Below are 14,981 nucleotides of genomic sequence, written 5' to 3'. Positions count from 1 at the left end.
GCTCAGGAAGCGCACCTAGTTAAGGCTGGCTACATAGCAATTCACAGTCCCAGCGGAAGCTATTAATCAAGCAGCTACTTGCTGTGTGTGTGTGTGCATGCATGCAGGCGTGCATACACGCATGCGTATGCTCTGCTTAAGCCTCCCACCCCACATTACCCTGCTGTAGATGTCTGGAGACTCTACTCCATGCTAAAAAAACTTCTCTGCACCCAAAACTGCCCTTTGGCAGTAGAATCTTCCCTGGCAGAGTTTCTTCACCTGAGCAGAGTAAGGATCCTGGCTTCCATCTCACAGCTGACTGAGTATTAGCCAACCATGAGGCATGTTAGCCAGTTTCTTGATTGCCAAATGATTGCATTTACCCTGTAAACTGCAATTTCAAAAATGGTTTTAATTGAAACAATATGTTTATGTTAACCAAAGGGGGTTAAATTGGCTATAAATGCAAGAACAGAGCCAAACCTATCATCTAGATTGGGGCTGACTGCATGCAGCCCACAAAGAGTTACACTGGCATCTTTTTCCACCATTCGGGATCTTCTGGGTTTGTCTCTTCATAAAACAGTGCAAGGAGCAAAATGATAGGTATCATTTCTCTTTCAATTTATATGAGGTTGGAAGGGACTTGAGAGCCACCCACACCAATCAATTCTAGAGATGGTTTCTAAAGCATTGTACCTAGATATTTGTCCTGCCATTCTTGAACACATCCAGTGAAATAGATTCCACAAATTCCCTAGGCAACTTGTTCCACTGGCCTACTGTTCTTAAAGTTAGGAAGCATAACCAAATTAAAATGTACTGAAGAGGTCACAGTGGAAAGCTTGCATGTCAATTTTCTGGAATATATTTACTGTATTTGGTTATCTCTTTGTTTGTGTTGCAGCTTGCCTCTTAGATTCTGGGTAAACATATTGAAAAATCCCCATTTCATTTTCGATGTTCATGTTCATGAAGTAGTGGATGCTTCCTTGTCAGTCATTGCACAGACTTTCATGGATGCCTGCACAAGAACAGAGCACAAATTAAGCAGAGTAAGTAATTTGCATTCTATACCAAGGGCATGTTCATGTTTTACAAGCCATAAAGTGCCACTGTCCTAGGCAATACCACAGGAAATGCTGGACAAACAGCTTTTTGAACGTTTAGTACAAAGCTAACGTACAAACCAGTACAGGCTGGTTAAGAGGTTGGTAAAAATTTGCTTTTTTGTAAAAACTTCCAAAAACAGAGGTTTTTGCTTCATAAAAGTTCAGCTGGTCCAATGATATTTAGAAAGTGCATGAAGCGTTATTTGCAAAGGCTTTTTGAGCAATATAAGTGCTCAAAATTTTCATGTCTCTTATTTTGAGTAACTTTCTATTAATTTTATAATTTTTCATGAAAGTTTTAATCTTCATTATGTCAAATAGCCCCATCCATGCACCATGGAAAAATTCTCTTTGTTAATAATATCTCTTTGTTAATAAGACATATGCCATGCATTCTATTCTATTATAGATATTCAAATTCAATCTGACAAAAAGCATCTTCTTAGATTGTCAAAATATGGCTATTATATTTTCCAGGATTCTCCAAGTAACAAGTTACTTTATGCAAAAGAGATTTCTAACTATAAGAAAATGGTGGAAGAGTAAGTATAAAGAGAACACTCATTCTTATTCATCAAAAGCAAAGGCTTCTGTATACAAAATTAGCAGATAACAAAATTAGTTTTGGTGAAAAAATGACTTAACATCAAATGCTAAAATTAAGAGCAGGGGAACATTTGTGTGTGTTGAGGGAAAATGCTGAGGGCCCATCTGGTAAATGTTCAAATGAAATGCAGTTGTGATGATCTATCAAGCCCTTACAGACTGCCCGTACTCTTGCGCGCGCGCGTGCGCACACACACACACACACACACACACACACACACACACACACACACATACACACGCACACACACTCAAGTGTGAGGATATATCAAGTTATTTAAGACCCTTAGTTCATTTTGCATTAGAGTGAAACAGGTGTAATTGGGGGTCTTTCTTTTCACCTATATAATTTGCCTGATATCAGATGAATGGTCACATTTCCACAATTGAGAATTATTAAACCCCAAAGTCAATTTTAGCAAGAGAATAAATTGTTCACATTTTATTTTCTAATTGTAGTTTGGAGGTCATGATCTATGTGAATAACATGGACAGTTATGCTAGCAGTAACAGCTGTGTAAGCCTATGCCCTTACACGTTTCAAGGTGTGGGTTTGCTACCAGCTGGGTTATGAGGGGAATTTCTTCCTTGGCAATGTGTGTGTGGGTGTGTGGGGTGGGGTGGGGGGTCACATTTGGGTACAATGTCTTTTCTCTAATGCCTTAGGCTGTTGCGAGAGAGAATGACTGAAAGGACCAATTCTTATGGGAAGCAACCCTTATATCATTACACAGGCAGCATTTTAAAATAATAGTAAGATCAAAATACAGTATCACTATTAAATATACAGCATATATCATAGAAATAATTTTTTAATGGTTTTTGTTACAGCTACTACAAGGGTATTCGTCAAATGGTACCTGTAAGTGACCAGGACATGAATACGCATTTGGCAGAGATTTCTAGGGTAAGAGTGAAATCAGTCTTCTTGTCCTAAAAACTGAACAAAGTATGCTGAGTGTCCTTGAACTGTCCCATCCACTCTCAGCCCCCGCCTGCCCACCCTCTCCTCCCCCCCCCCCCCCCCCCCCCCCCCGCACACACACACATGCACTTCATCTTCTTTTGTAGGTATCTATCTTCATCTACCTTCCCTCTATTTTCTTGTTCTGTGTATCTGGTATGAGGGCCAATACTATGGCAGTAGGGAATTGGGCCCAGTGTGTTTCAGTGAAAACCTGTTTGTTTAGGTGGTTTTGGCATGCTTTGAGTAGAGTTAAAAATGCTTTTAGAAAAGATGTAATATAAAGCATTTTTTCTGCTTGATTTAGAAGCCTCCCCATCCATCGTAATGACGGGATTGTTGGGTTTTTTTCAAAAACACATGCACTCCAAACTTTGATAAATTACACCTTTGCTGTAGCCTAGTGTGAATTGTTTCAAATGAAAAGCTCTACAAAAAAGGATTTCAAACACAACTGACATTGATAGAACCAATGTTTAATATTTTGGAAAAAACAGTATTTAATAACTTGGACAATATACAGATTTTAACTATGTTTCATCAGTGCACATACCCATATTGTCAGCAGATGTGGATGAGAAATAATCTGTGATTTGACTAATACTCTAGCTCAACATTTTTCCACCTCCTGCATTAAGTTATTTGCTGGCTGGAAAGGTACTAGCAGGAAAAGCTTAACATGTAAGTGCTGAAAATCATCAAGCAACATTTCTTCCTTTTTCCATTCCCATGCTGTCAGCTACCAAAGCTTTAGAGACCCAAAATCTGAGTATTGAAAAAAGATTAGACAGAACCTGATGCTCACGTACATGTTCATTTATGATGGTTAACTGACCATGATCCTGTTTTAATTATTTGTTGGTCATTTAATTTAACAGGCACACACAGATTCTTTAAATACACTTGTGGCTCTACATCAACTCTACCAGTATACTAACAAATACTATGATGAGGTAAGTTTCTCATATTAATAATATTAATGTTTATTATGCTATAAAACTACTTATAAAGACTATAATATTAGTTTATGTAAATAACTGATTTCTCAGAGAACTCATAGATGAGCAGGTAAAGGAAGACATCCAGCTTTTCAGTTATAATGTTCAGTTAGCAATTACACTGGTAAAAAAAAAAAAAATCCTTGTGAATGAGCTTTTTGTTTATTAACTGCTATTATTGTCTTTGCTAGTGACATCATGGTCAGGCCTGAAGATGAAGAATAGTAGTTGAGAGATAAAGAATAAACTACTTATAAACTGCATATAAAGAATAAACTACAGTTGCTCTTTAATATATACACGTGTATTTATGTATGTATGTATGTATATATTAAAGCACAATTGTAGAAGCCACACTGAATGTCAGATTAGTACTTTCCATTAGGAATGGCCCATTAAAATAATTTTGACTTTGCAGGTGGAAGCATGGGTGCTTTTTTTATCAGTTAAGTTATCTTGTAATTTATATGCATGTTACAGTCTGCTTTGTTGTTCCAAACAAAGTGGCTGACCAAGATAAAACTTGATAAAACTGCTCTTGAATAAGGACTGATTCAAAAGCCTGCTGGCTGATTCTGTCTGAAACTTGTCTTGGATTCTACAGGCCTTACTTATGGAGGTGGGAACAAAGAACATACAAATGTAGAGGGGATGTAGATGGGCTATGGCTCTCCAAACTTCTAATCTGAAAACAGAAAAGGAGAAGGAAACTTCTATTCAAAGGTTTCCATGGTGATAAATGTCTCCAGAAAGCTCTTGGAATTTAATCAAAGCCAATAAGAGCAGATGCTGAATCCATAAGGAGCCAGCACGTGATCTCACCCTTCTATTTGTCTAGCACCTAAGTGTAGTTTTTGTTTTCACTGACACTTACTGTTAAAGGCAAAGGGCTGTATTATGACTGGTTATATATAGAGTAGTCAAGAAAAAGATGGTCTGGCCAGTGCCAAAACCCAACCGTCAATAACCACTATCATTTAGAACAACTTTCAAAAGTATGGAGGAGAAAAGAAGCTAGAGTCACATTCCATACGTCTTCCGGACTGCAGCCTGTACTCTTTGGCTGCAGTCAAATATTAGGGCCATATTTGTTGTTTAGCAATTTTATTAATTTTCTTCAGTTTGAAGACCAGTAAAACTATGATTATATGTTCTGTACCAGAAAATCCCTTTTGGGTAGAACATCATAGAGGACTACTTTTATGAAATCATGTGGATTGTACCTGAGAAACCATGCTGTGACAATTTGCATAAGATGAAGCAGATTTAATTTATGTGAAAAAGATTTAATTTGCATAAATTGAAGCATTTTGCAGCTGCCCTCCTCTTTAATACTAAAACTGCATTGCATATTAGGAACAGTTCTTTGTTGGTCTGTCCAGCATTTGATAGTGGTAATGTGGATACTTTCTCATACCTGAGTTTATAAAGCGTTTTCACCAGGGAAGCTCATAAACTATTTAGTCAAGATACAATCATTTATAAGTAGATATACTGTTATATTTAAGAGAGAATATCAGGGCAAATTTGCCTTAATTTTATACTTTGTGGTGTTAAAATCAGTCTCAACATTTTTTCCACGTTGTCTTTAAAAAGAGGCATTAAAGCAAATATTACTCAAACTTTCTGTTCTGTTTGACACCTAAACCTTACAGCCTCTGAGGGATTTTGACTTCATTGATTTTTCATTATCTAAACTGAAAGTACAATAGTAAGTAAAGAAAAATAGTGACAAGAAAATTGGATTTTTAAAGTTCTTGCATTTGTTGTAATACAGTATCTAAACAGAGGTAAAGACTCTTGTTTACATACAACTTATTGACAATATCAGTTTCAGAAAAGGAAGAACTTAGGTTCCTGTTATTTGTGTAGCCTTTTTTCCCCACACAATTTTACAAATAAATATAATCAGCAAAACAGGGAAAAAAATAAAAAAATAGACTAGAAATGATTAGCATAATTCCCAATAATAATGCAGCACTGCACTGCAAGTTACTCCACTCTTTGTCTGCTCCTAAAGGCTCACTGGAAAATAAATCACAAACTATGACAGTTGCTGTTTGGTCACATCTTATGCCCATTGTGTCCTTACACTTGTCCATGTATGTAAATAATCCCACATGTAACAAATCAGTTCTCTTCCTCCTAAACATGCCTCTGAATGAACGATTTCATGTGGCCAATATAGGAGTTAATGACAGGAAACGTGTTAAGCATGCCTCAGAAAAGTGAAATGTACTTATTTAATTTAAAACAAAAGGCATATGTAATCATTCACCAGATTACAATAGGTTTTTGTAATTTAAACTATTATAATAAATTGTCTGTTGTGAGCAAAAATCTTTCTGTGCACTGCTCAATATTTCCATTATTCATTAACTGATTCTTGGCTTTCTTTTTTCAAGGCTTGATCTATGCACTAAAGTATGCTAAAAGATGATATGCACATAATCAGGCAATATTTAATTGTTTAGGTTAGCGGATGTATTTTGTCCAGTGGAAGAGTATGCACATAAATGAATTACGGGAATAAACAATATGTGATAAAGGAGAATCTACCCTATCATTACATCCTTTGGGTGAAATCTAAGAAATTGTGGAACAGATTCTAAAGTGGGTGGTACAAATGCTACTTGCTTTGCACATAAAACTAGATTTTATAAGCTTTAGGAGAACGTCTCACAGCAGGTGGGATGGACTGTGTGACCTTTTTGGCCTTCTCCATCTCAACTTTTATAATTCTAGTGACTTTGTATTGCACTTTTGCATATATTTGACTTCTCACAGGCCCAATTGGGGAATGCCAATTGGGGACCACCTACTAGCCAGCATTGCTAATAGACTGTAATACATTAGGGTAGACTCTCATCCATACTTAAAGGACACATAAAGTTGGCTGCATCTCCCTGACTCTAGCCAGTGCTGTTGTGTTCCCAATTTTACTCACAGCAGCTTTGGAGTTGTTCAGATCTGTACCAAGTCACTGACTAACCCAGATTTACCAGTTGTTGATAATAGCTGGAGAGCAATGCTAAGTTCCCTGGGAAAGGGCTTTCTTATTATGCATAAAGTTGTTTTCAAGTACTGGATGAAGGGTGCAACATAAGTAAAAAATTGTACTATTTCTAGAAGTAATTGACAATCAAAAATGCAATGTCGCTTAAAGCTTTTCTCCTGCCTGTGCCCATTGTGTATGGGTAATATTTTAAAAATCTGTAAGCACCTTTCTTTCTGAAGTTGTTCAGATAACACAGGAATGAGAATCATAACAACCTAGTGACAGTATAACGACCTAGATAAATAGATGGCTAGAGATAGAATTTTAATTGTGGTGCGTTAGAAGAGACCAGAGGAGGCACAATGGAGAGAGACTATTTTTATATGGTGTATATATGCCTGTGACTCTTAAAACCCAAGATATAATCAAGTATTTGGTTTTGGAACCGTGACTGCTTATGTCACCCTGATGGTTCTAAACATCCTGGTTTTATTTCTTTTAGATCATAAATGCACTTGAAGAGGACCAAGCTGCACAAAAAATGCAGCTTGCCTTCCGTTTACAGCAAATAGCAGCTGCATTAGAGAATAAAGTGACAGACCTTTGACTCAGAAGCCGCAATAAAGAAATCTGATCTGAAGATGTTCAAATTCATTCTTCCTGTTAAGGAAATAGTGTTCTATTTTTTAATGTATAATTACCACTTTAAATAAAAGATTTCATGTTTTTTTGATAGCAGAGGTGTAATGTAAAGAATTTTTACTGTAAATTATGCTTCTAATTAAAATCTGTGTTGTGTGTAAATGAATCTTCTGTGGGTGGGGAAGTCCTTTGGGAGGTGGGAAGGGACAAAAGATTTTAGTTCATTTAATCAAGTAGTATAATCTGAAGCATCAGCATTTTTAGAATTCATTATGCAAGTAAATTAAATTCTATAGCATCCTTTATATTTTAAGCAATATTTGTACTAGGAAGAAAAAATAGCATATTTGGAGAAACAGATGCAATATCCCCTTTTATTTTGATAACTGGAAATTAATTTCCTTATAACTCTAAAATCGCTCTATCTGTGCTCATAATGAACATAGTAAATGACATGTCTATGATTTTTCTTTAAGAACTTGGAATGGGCTTTGGTGTACCACACACTGTTTTTAATTAATTTAATTATTTATATCCATGGTAACGTGTGGTATTACACCCACCACAGTTGGTTGGGATGAGAATAAAAGTCATGTCACCCCTGTAGGAGGGTTCTGATGATAAATCCTAATTTGATTCAGAAATCACTGCAAAGGAAATTAGCCGTTAACACTTTCCAACCTTTTGTTCTTATTGTGAGTTTTATGTTATATGCTAATGTGCCTTACTTGTACTAATTCTGTGAATCTGATGAATGGTTTTGTAAAAAGAAGCAGATCAGAAAAAATATTTATGTGCTATTGAATGACTTTTGTGAAAACATGACCAGCAGAATGCCTGTAATTAGTTGCTTGCCAAGAGTGTGTTGTTTAACATGATTTGATTGTGTATAATATCTTATTGGAATGGTTCTGATGATTTTTTTATTTAAATCTTGGAACTGTCCTAGAAATACCACCATTTGTTTTTATTGTGTTTGTGATGTACAATACTAGTATGATATTGGAAAAATCATATACCCACATAGTTGAATACCACTCAGTTTCAAGCCTTGGAATGCTGCATTTGATTGAATACACATCATAACCCATAGCAGTGGAAATTAAAGTAACTTATCAAAAATATAATGTGTGTTTACAATATAAGTAAGCTCTATACAACTGAAAAAAAAATAGGTACGTCTTCTTAAATTGCTGTATTGCACATCAAAGAACTTTTTTCCATTCTTGACTTGGTTTTTTGGCAGTAAAGTAGCATTTCATTGTAGCACTGCCATCTGTACTAATTCCTTTTTATTACTGCTCTTTTGTCCAACTGAGTGCCTGGACTCTGATGATTCTCGGCAAGATAACACAATTTCTGCTGCCATCTCTCCCTTCCCTCTGTGGTGTCCTGTAGCGAGTTTCACTCGTTAACTTTATCCTTTACGGAAGATATCCTCAAACTTGTGAATGGCTTTCCCCAAACTTCTGAAAGGCAAAGCCCTCATCACAGTGTCACTTTCCCATCCAAGTGCTGTTCATTGACTGTTTTTTGCCTTGATTTTTTTTGCTAGACTTCTGCATTTGTGTATACTCAGCGTAGCTGGAATGTAAGTTATTTTATGTTCTTAGGACTGAAGTACAGAAGAGTTCTGCATCAAACATGCTTTGCCAACTACTCCTTGATCAACAAAGGCATTCTACTTCCACCACTAATCTGTTTCTTTTGACGTTATTTTGTAAATCCTGTTAATTGTAAATCAAATACAATGTTTTTTTTCCACAAAGTGTCACAGAATCTTTACTGAGGCTTCTATGGGGGATTGAGGGCCAAAATGATGCACATTTTTCCTTTAAACAAAGCATTATTCTTTGAGCTATGGTTGGTGAATTTGGGACTTACCTTGTTTTGATCTTTTATTGGAAAAGAATGAGTGTGGCTTTGTAAAGAGAAAGGGTGGACTGTTGTACTCCTGCTCCCAACAGCTGCCATGGGCCAAAATGGCTGAACTCCCTCACATGTGAGGTTCATCTGTGTGACTGCCACTAGCCCTTCCCTTAAGTCATCTTTGTGGTGCATGCATTTTTTTCTTTCCTGTGGGAAATTTCCAACCCCCAAATATTATAATGCCCTCTAGAAACATGGAGGAAAAAAGAGCTAATGCAGAGAGGTTACAGGGTAGATTTCTGAAAGCACTGAGTTCACTTCAAGACCTGGTAGAAAGGATGTGGGACTGGCCTTGCTTCAAGCCATGCCTTGCCCTTAGGTGCCTTGCTCCGCAATGCCTTGAGCAAAAGTGGCTCCCAGTCTTTTGTGATGTGTGGAGGGAAGGTGGTTTTTTGGGGGGTTTTTAGGACTCTGGTCCCACTTGACACAGCTGCTGCTGTGGTTGTTCAAACCAGACAAATGCCAAATTTGTGGCAATCCCACATCATGTGGCAACTGACATAGAGGTTGAATCTGGCCTTAGTTACCTTTGTTCTTTGGATCCAGCTCTCCTTTTTTTCTGGGAACTTCTTGCAGGGTTAGGAAATACAGTATTTTCTTGGTTATCCAAGCACCTGCTGAAAAGCCATCCAGGTAGCTAAATTCACAAGTAACAATCACAAGCTACTGTATCAAACTTCACAGTAGTGATACAGTATTGTATTAAACCTCCGAAGAGAGCAGTATACAATATCAAGTTACACTATTGTATCAACCCAAGAAAAGATTTAGTACTGAATTAAATAGCTTAGAAAGGAAATGGTTATGCAATACAAGTCACAAGTCAGTAACAGAGAATATACTGTAATAACAAGTATCTGTTAGCATCCTTTTGGATAACTGAGGAGGTACTGGAAGAAAAAGGAAACCTAGGAAAAGGAGGCTATAGGTAAGCATCACTTGGTGACTGATTATTTAAGTTCCCAGTGCCTGAAGAATAGAAGAGCAGCATCCAGAAACTCATACATCAGATGCATTCCCTCACCCTCTGCCCATCGAGTAGGGAAGGGGAGACCTCTGGGAATTCTACTCCCCAGATTCGGAAAGAATATTATTCTTTCTCTTGGGCCCATTTACCTTCATGGATATGAGCCCACTTGGCTGAGCAATACCCCAGGAGTGGTTTTTAATTCTAGTCCAGTGCTTAGGTCCAAACGCATTTTTTGTGCTTCATTCTCTTTAAGCTTTTAAACAAGTCTCCTAGCTGATTCATTCTCCCTCAGCTTCTGCTGATGCTTCCTTCAGGTTCTCTCCTTCCACAGCTGTATAGACTCATGCCCCTGCCAGGGTTCTTCATTTTCTTTTTGTCTTCCCTCCCCCACCCACCTGCTATAAAAGTCTCTCAGAGCATGGCCCCTTTTTATGAGAATCCTCCACACATAAGTCTCACCTGCCCCATGGAGCTAGGGAGTACATGTTGCATTGTGCTTTCAGACTATGGACAGGATGCTTTCTCAATAGGTTGTGGGGGAAGAGTTGATTTCCTTTCTCATGCTTGGCTTCCTGCCTGCCCTGGGGATATTTAGAAGCTCCGTCCTACAAGCTTCTGAATCTTGAAGCATAGCATGCATGTATAGCTCTCTCCAATCACTGATCTTTTCCAAGAGTTGGAGTGCCTTCCTTAACCCCTTTTCTTTAAGCTCACATCTTGGGAAATAGCCTCATTGAGGAAGGTTTTGGCATCAAGACTGCAAGTGTATTAGTGAGTAGCCATAGGCTCTCAGACAAGGATGTTGGTCGAAGTGATCTCTTTGTGATCAACATGTGACATAATATTTCTTTGTGCTTTGTCCAACAAAATGTCTCACAATGGTGGGTGTGCTCAAATCTGTTGTAGATTCAAACCTTGGGTCTCACCTGCTTTACAGCCTGCTGAGTCTGAACAGCATTTACACTTTACCTAAGACTGACTTATCTCCACTCTCAAGGTTTCATGGCTGGACATCACAGTCTAGCTTTTGCCCCCAAGTTTCTCCAGTACCACAAGCATTGCTACCACTCCAGTATTTATAGGCTCTCTAGTTTAGTTTTAGCCTTTTGGGCTAGGGACAGAAGCTACACATAAACTGGTTTAAGTTATCAGAAACCAGCTTAACCTTGTAACAGGACAGAAATTCGCTGCACTTAAGCTGCTTTTGAAGTGGCCAAAATGGGTTTAAGATAAACTTGGTTGAATGTAGTATCAGACTTCAGTGATTCAAATCACTGTCCAGAATCAATTCGGCTGAATCTGATTCAGAGATTCAGCTGCTGCCGAATCTCTGAATCACCCAGGCCCATCTGCCCATTCTCTGAGCCCCCCCACCCCTCCCCAGCTGCTCCACCCGCTCGAGCTCTGGCCCTTTAAGAAAAAAAAAAAAGAGAAAAACCCCCGGAATCACTGCTCCTGCCTGGCAGGTGCGATCCCCACTGCCCCATGCCACATGGGAGGCCGCTGCAGGACCAGTGAGTGCAGGGTTTTTCTTGGAGTTTTTTTTTCCTTAAAGGGCCAGAGCTGGGGCAGGCAAGGTAGCCATAGGGTGGGGGAGAGTCAGGGGGCTCATGAACAGTGCATGCCCCCAAGAGCTGGCAGTGGGAGCCTGGTGGTGGTGAGCGGGGAGTTCCCACAGACGCTGCCGGCACTATTGAGGATGGGGGGGTGCTGAGCACTGACCACAGGTCTGTGATCACCTGCAGGTGCCACCAGCAGTGGTAGCGGTGACCCGGGGCAATCATGGACTGCCCGCAGATGCCACCAACAGTGGGGTGGCGAGCGGCAACCACCCGCTTTTTGTAAGGGGTGCACCGCCACATGCAGGGGGTGCATGTGCACCTGCATGCACCCCCTATGTGCCACCCCTGACCCTACTGGTCATGCTGCCCTCCACCACTAGGACAAGGCTGGCAAGGGCTGCTTCCTCCTTCCTCTTCCAGGCACCCTTCCCCCCACCCCACTGGGCCCCTTGGGGGCAGGGTTTAACCTCCTCCCCAGTCATAGCCTGCTGAGGCCTGACCACACACCCCCTCCCCATCAACTCAGCTTCCCTCCAGCCACTGCCAAAGGGAAGGGAGGGCTTGGTCTAGAGCACCCTCCCACCCGCCTGCTTCTAGCCTGAGCTACTGCAGGCATGTGGTTGCATTTCTGAAATCAAAAGTGAATGTCTATTCACTTGCTTCTTGGTTTAATCTACACATTAGACTAACCTGCAAAGTTTGAATCAATTCAGGCTCAGCCTTTTTTAATGTCTGTACTTAGCCTTGGAGATTTTGAGGTACTAAAGGAAGAAAATTGCAGATGGCCAAAACTTCTATACTCTATACACTTTTCATTTATAGAGTTCAGTGCTGTGACAAGATCATGTATTCTGGTGTCCTGTAGTCCATTTTATCTAATAATGTCTGAATTTAGCTCAATAACTTGAACTTGTCTCAAGCATAGTGAGAAAGACATCTAGTCTTTAGCTGAGACATCAAGCCTGAAGGATCTATTAATTCTCTTGGTAGTTTGTTCTAATGTCAAAAATTTTAATGCCTAGTTACAAATTTTAATTACTCTCCCTTCAGGTCTTATCCATTCTTGTTTTGCATTTCTCTTCCCTAACAAAAAGCAGCCTTTACTTTCTATTTTCTCTCCAGGGTGATATTATATGGTGTACAGATAGGCAAAACCCAAAAAGAGGCAGAGGACAATAAAATTGTAAGAACATAACTGCCATTTACTGGGGGAGACCATAGATGCATCTTGCCCAGTATCCTGTGTCACACAGTAGCAGAGAATGGATGCTGAAAGGGAGAGTGAACAGGGTATGACCAGAGTTTCCTCCTTCTTTTCCACTTGCAGCCTCCAACATTTAAGGTCTAGAAAATTCTGATTCAGAGGCTGTATCCCTAAATCCCAAAAGTAAGACTCAAAAGGTAAGAGTCTCTGCAAAAGGTACAAAATATTTAGGTTAGTCAAGATTGTAAAAACCTGAGTCATTGCAGAAGGATTTAGGTAAATTTGGTCTCTTTTCTTACAGGTTGGCTGACCTCCCACATCGGGTTTTAAATTAAGTTCGATGGGGGATGGGGATGCAGGAGACGGAGAGAGTCTAGAACCTACAAACTGTGAGACACAGAACAGTACATCCCAGGTAAGTACTAAGGGGTCCATTGGGCATCAGAACGGGGGGAGCAACAAAGGCACCATTTGGAGGGCTCAAGTGCCTCTATAGTAATGCTAGGAGCACAGGGAACAAGCAGGAAAAATTTGCACTTCTGCTTGCAGATAATAACTTCGATTTAGTGGGGCTAACAGAAACCTGGTGGGCCTCTACCCATGACTGGGCAGTACATATTGAGGGATACAGGTTGTAAAGAAGGGACAGAGTAGGGAGGAAAGGAGGTAGGGTGACTATGTAAAGGAGCATTATACATCTACCCTAATCAAAATGGGATCAGAGGAGGAGAAAGTTGAGGCATTGTGGGTTAGGATACATGGAGGTTGAGGGGCAAGGGACTTGGTGGTGGGGGTCTGCTACAGACTACCACACCAGGAGGAAAAGCTCTCAGAGGCTGTACAGTCTCGGGACATGGTTGTCATGGGGCACCTAAACTACCCTGACATCTGCTGGAAGGAGCAGTCAGCCAAATCCCACCATTCATGTAAGTTCTTAACCTGTGTACAGGACCTTCACCTAATGCAGGAGGTATACGGCCCCACTAGGGGGAATGCCTTACTGGACTTGGTGCTGGCTACAAGGGATGACCTGGTAGGGGAGCTACAGGTTTGTGGTCACCTTGGGGACAGTAACCACCAATCAATCCAATTCACCATACAGCATAGGGTGGATAAGATAACTAGTAGGGCGGAAGTGCTTTACTTTAGGAAAGCTAACTTCAATGTGCTCAGGAGTCTAGTCAATGATGCACTGCAGGATAGGAGTATTGGTGAGATGGGAGTCCAGGAAGGGTGGTTGTTCCTAAAGGAAGCAATCCTTCAGGCGCAGAGGGGGATGATCTTTTCCAGCACAAGGGAAAGGAGCCATAAAACTTGCTTGGCTAAACAGAGAAATCCAGGGGAGCCTAAGGGCAAAAAAGAAGGCACATAGGCTATGGAAGCAGGGGGAAGCTACCAAGGAGGAGTACACTTACTTGGCATACACGTGCAGGGAGGCAGTTAGAAAAGCCAAAGCAACTACAGAGCTGAGGCTGGCAACACAAATTAAAGACAACAAAAAATCATATTTTAGGTATGTAGGGAGTAAAAGGAAGGTGCAGGGCAGCATAGGATCCCTACTGAACAAGAAGGAGCAATTAGTGACAGACAGGGGGGACAAGGCTGAGCTATTCAATTTATTGTTTGCCTCAGTGTTCCTAAACAAGGCTCAAGATAAATCTCCTAATGGGTTCTCAGATGGGCATCAGAGGGACACCAACCTACTGACTGTCGACGCTGACTTGGTGCAGAGTCACTTGGATGGATTTGATATATTTAAGTCAGCAGGCCTGGATGAGCTGCATCTGAGAGTACTGAAGGAACTGGCTGGTGTCAGCAGAACCACTGGCATGGCTGTTTGAGCACTCGTGGTGCTCAGGTCAGGTCCCAGAGGACTGGAAAAGGGCTAATTTCAAGAAAAGGTCCCTATTTTCAAGAAGGGGAGGAAGGAGGCTCCGAGTATTTATAGGCCAGTCAGTCTCACCTCCATCCTTGGAAAGGCCTTTGAAAAGATTATGAAGGATCATATTTGTCG

The 14,981-nt window shown here is 40.2% G+C and overlaps 1 protein-coding gene across 7 annotated transcripts in view; it reads left to right on the top strand.

Moving 5' to 3' along the window:
* The window catches only part of PLXNB2 (plexin B2), a 345,929-nt gene extending 336,859 nt beyond the window's left edge, over positions 1–9,070 (top strand). For all 7 annotated transcript variants that reach the window (XM_014601042.3, XM_059725915.1, XM_019491747.2 and 4 more), the window contains 5 exons: positions 890–1,037; positions 1,572–1,636; positions 2,532–2,607; positions 3,543–3,617; positions 7,163–9,070. In XM_014601042.3, coding sequence (XP_014456528.1) covers positions 890–1,037; positions 1,572–1,636; positions 2,532–2,607; positions 3,543–3,617; positions 7,163–7,267 — 469 coding nt within the window. In that variant the 3' untranslated portion in view covers positions 7,268–9,070. The remainder of the gene's footprint in view (positions 1–889; positions 1,038–1,571; positions 1,637–2,531; positions 2,608–3,542; positions 3,618–7,162) is intronic.
* The last annotated feature ends 5,911 nt before the right edge of the window (positions 9,071–14,981 follow it).

This window comes from Alligator mississippiensis, chromosome 4 (assembly GCF_030867095.1).
Source record: "Alligator mississippiensis isolate rAllMis1 chromosome 4, rAllMis1, whole genome shotgun sequence".
Taxonomy (NCBI): domain Eukaryota; kingdom Metazoa; phylum Chordata; order Crocodylia; family Alligatoridae; genus Alligator; species Alligator mississippiensis.
Note: the sequence above shows the minus strand (reverse complement) of the source record. Positions and strands in the feature narration are given on the sequence as shown.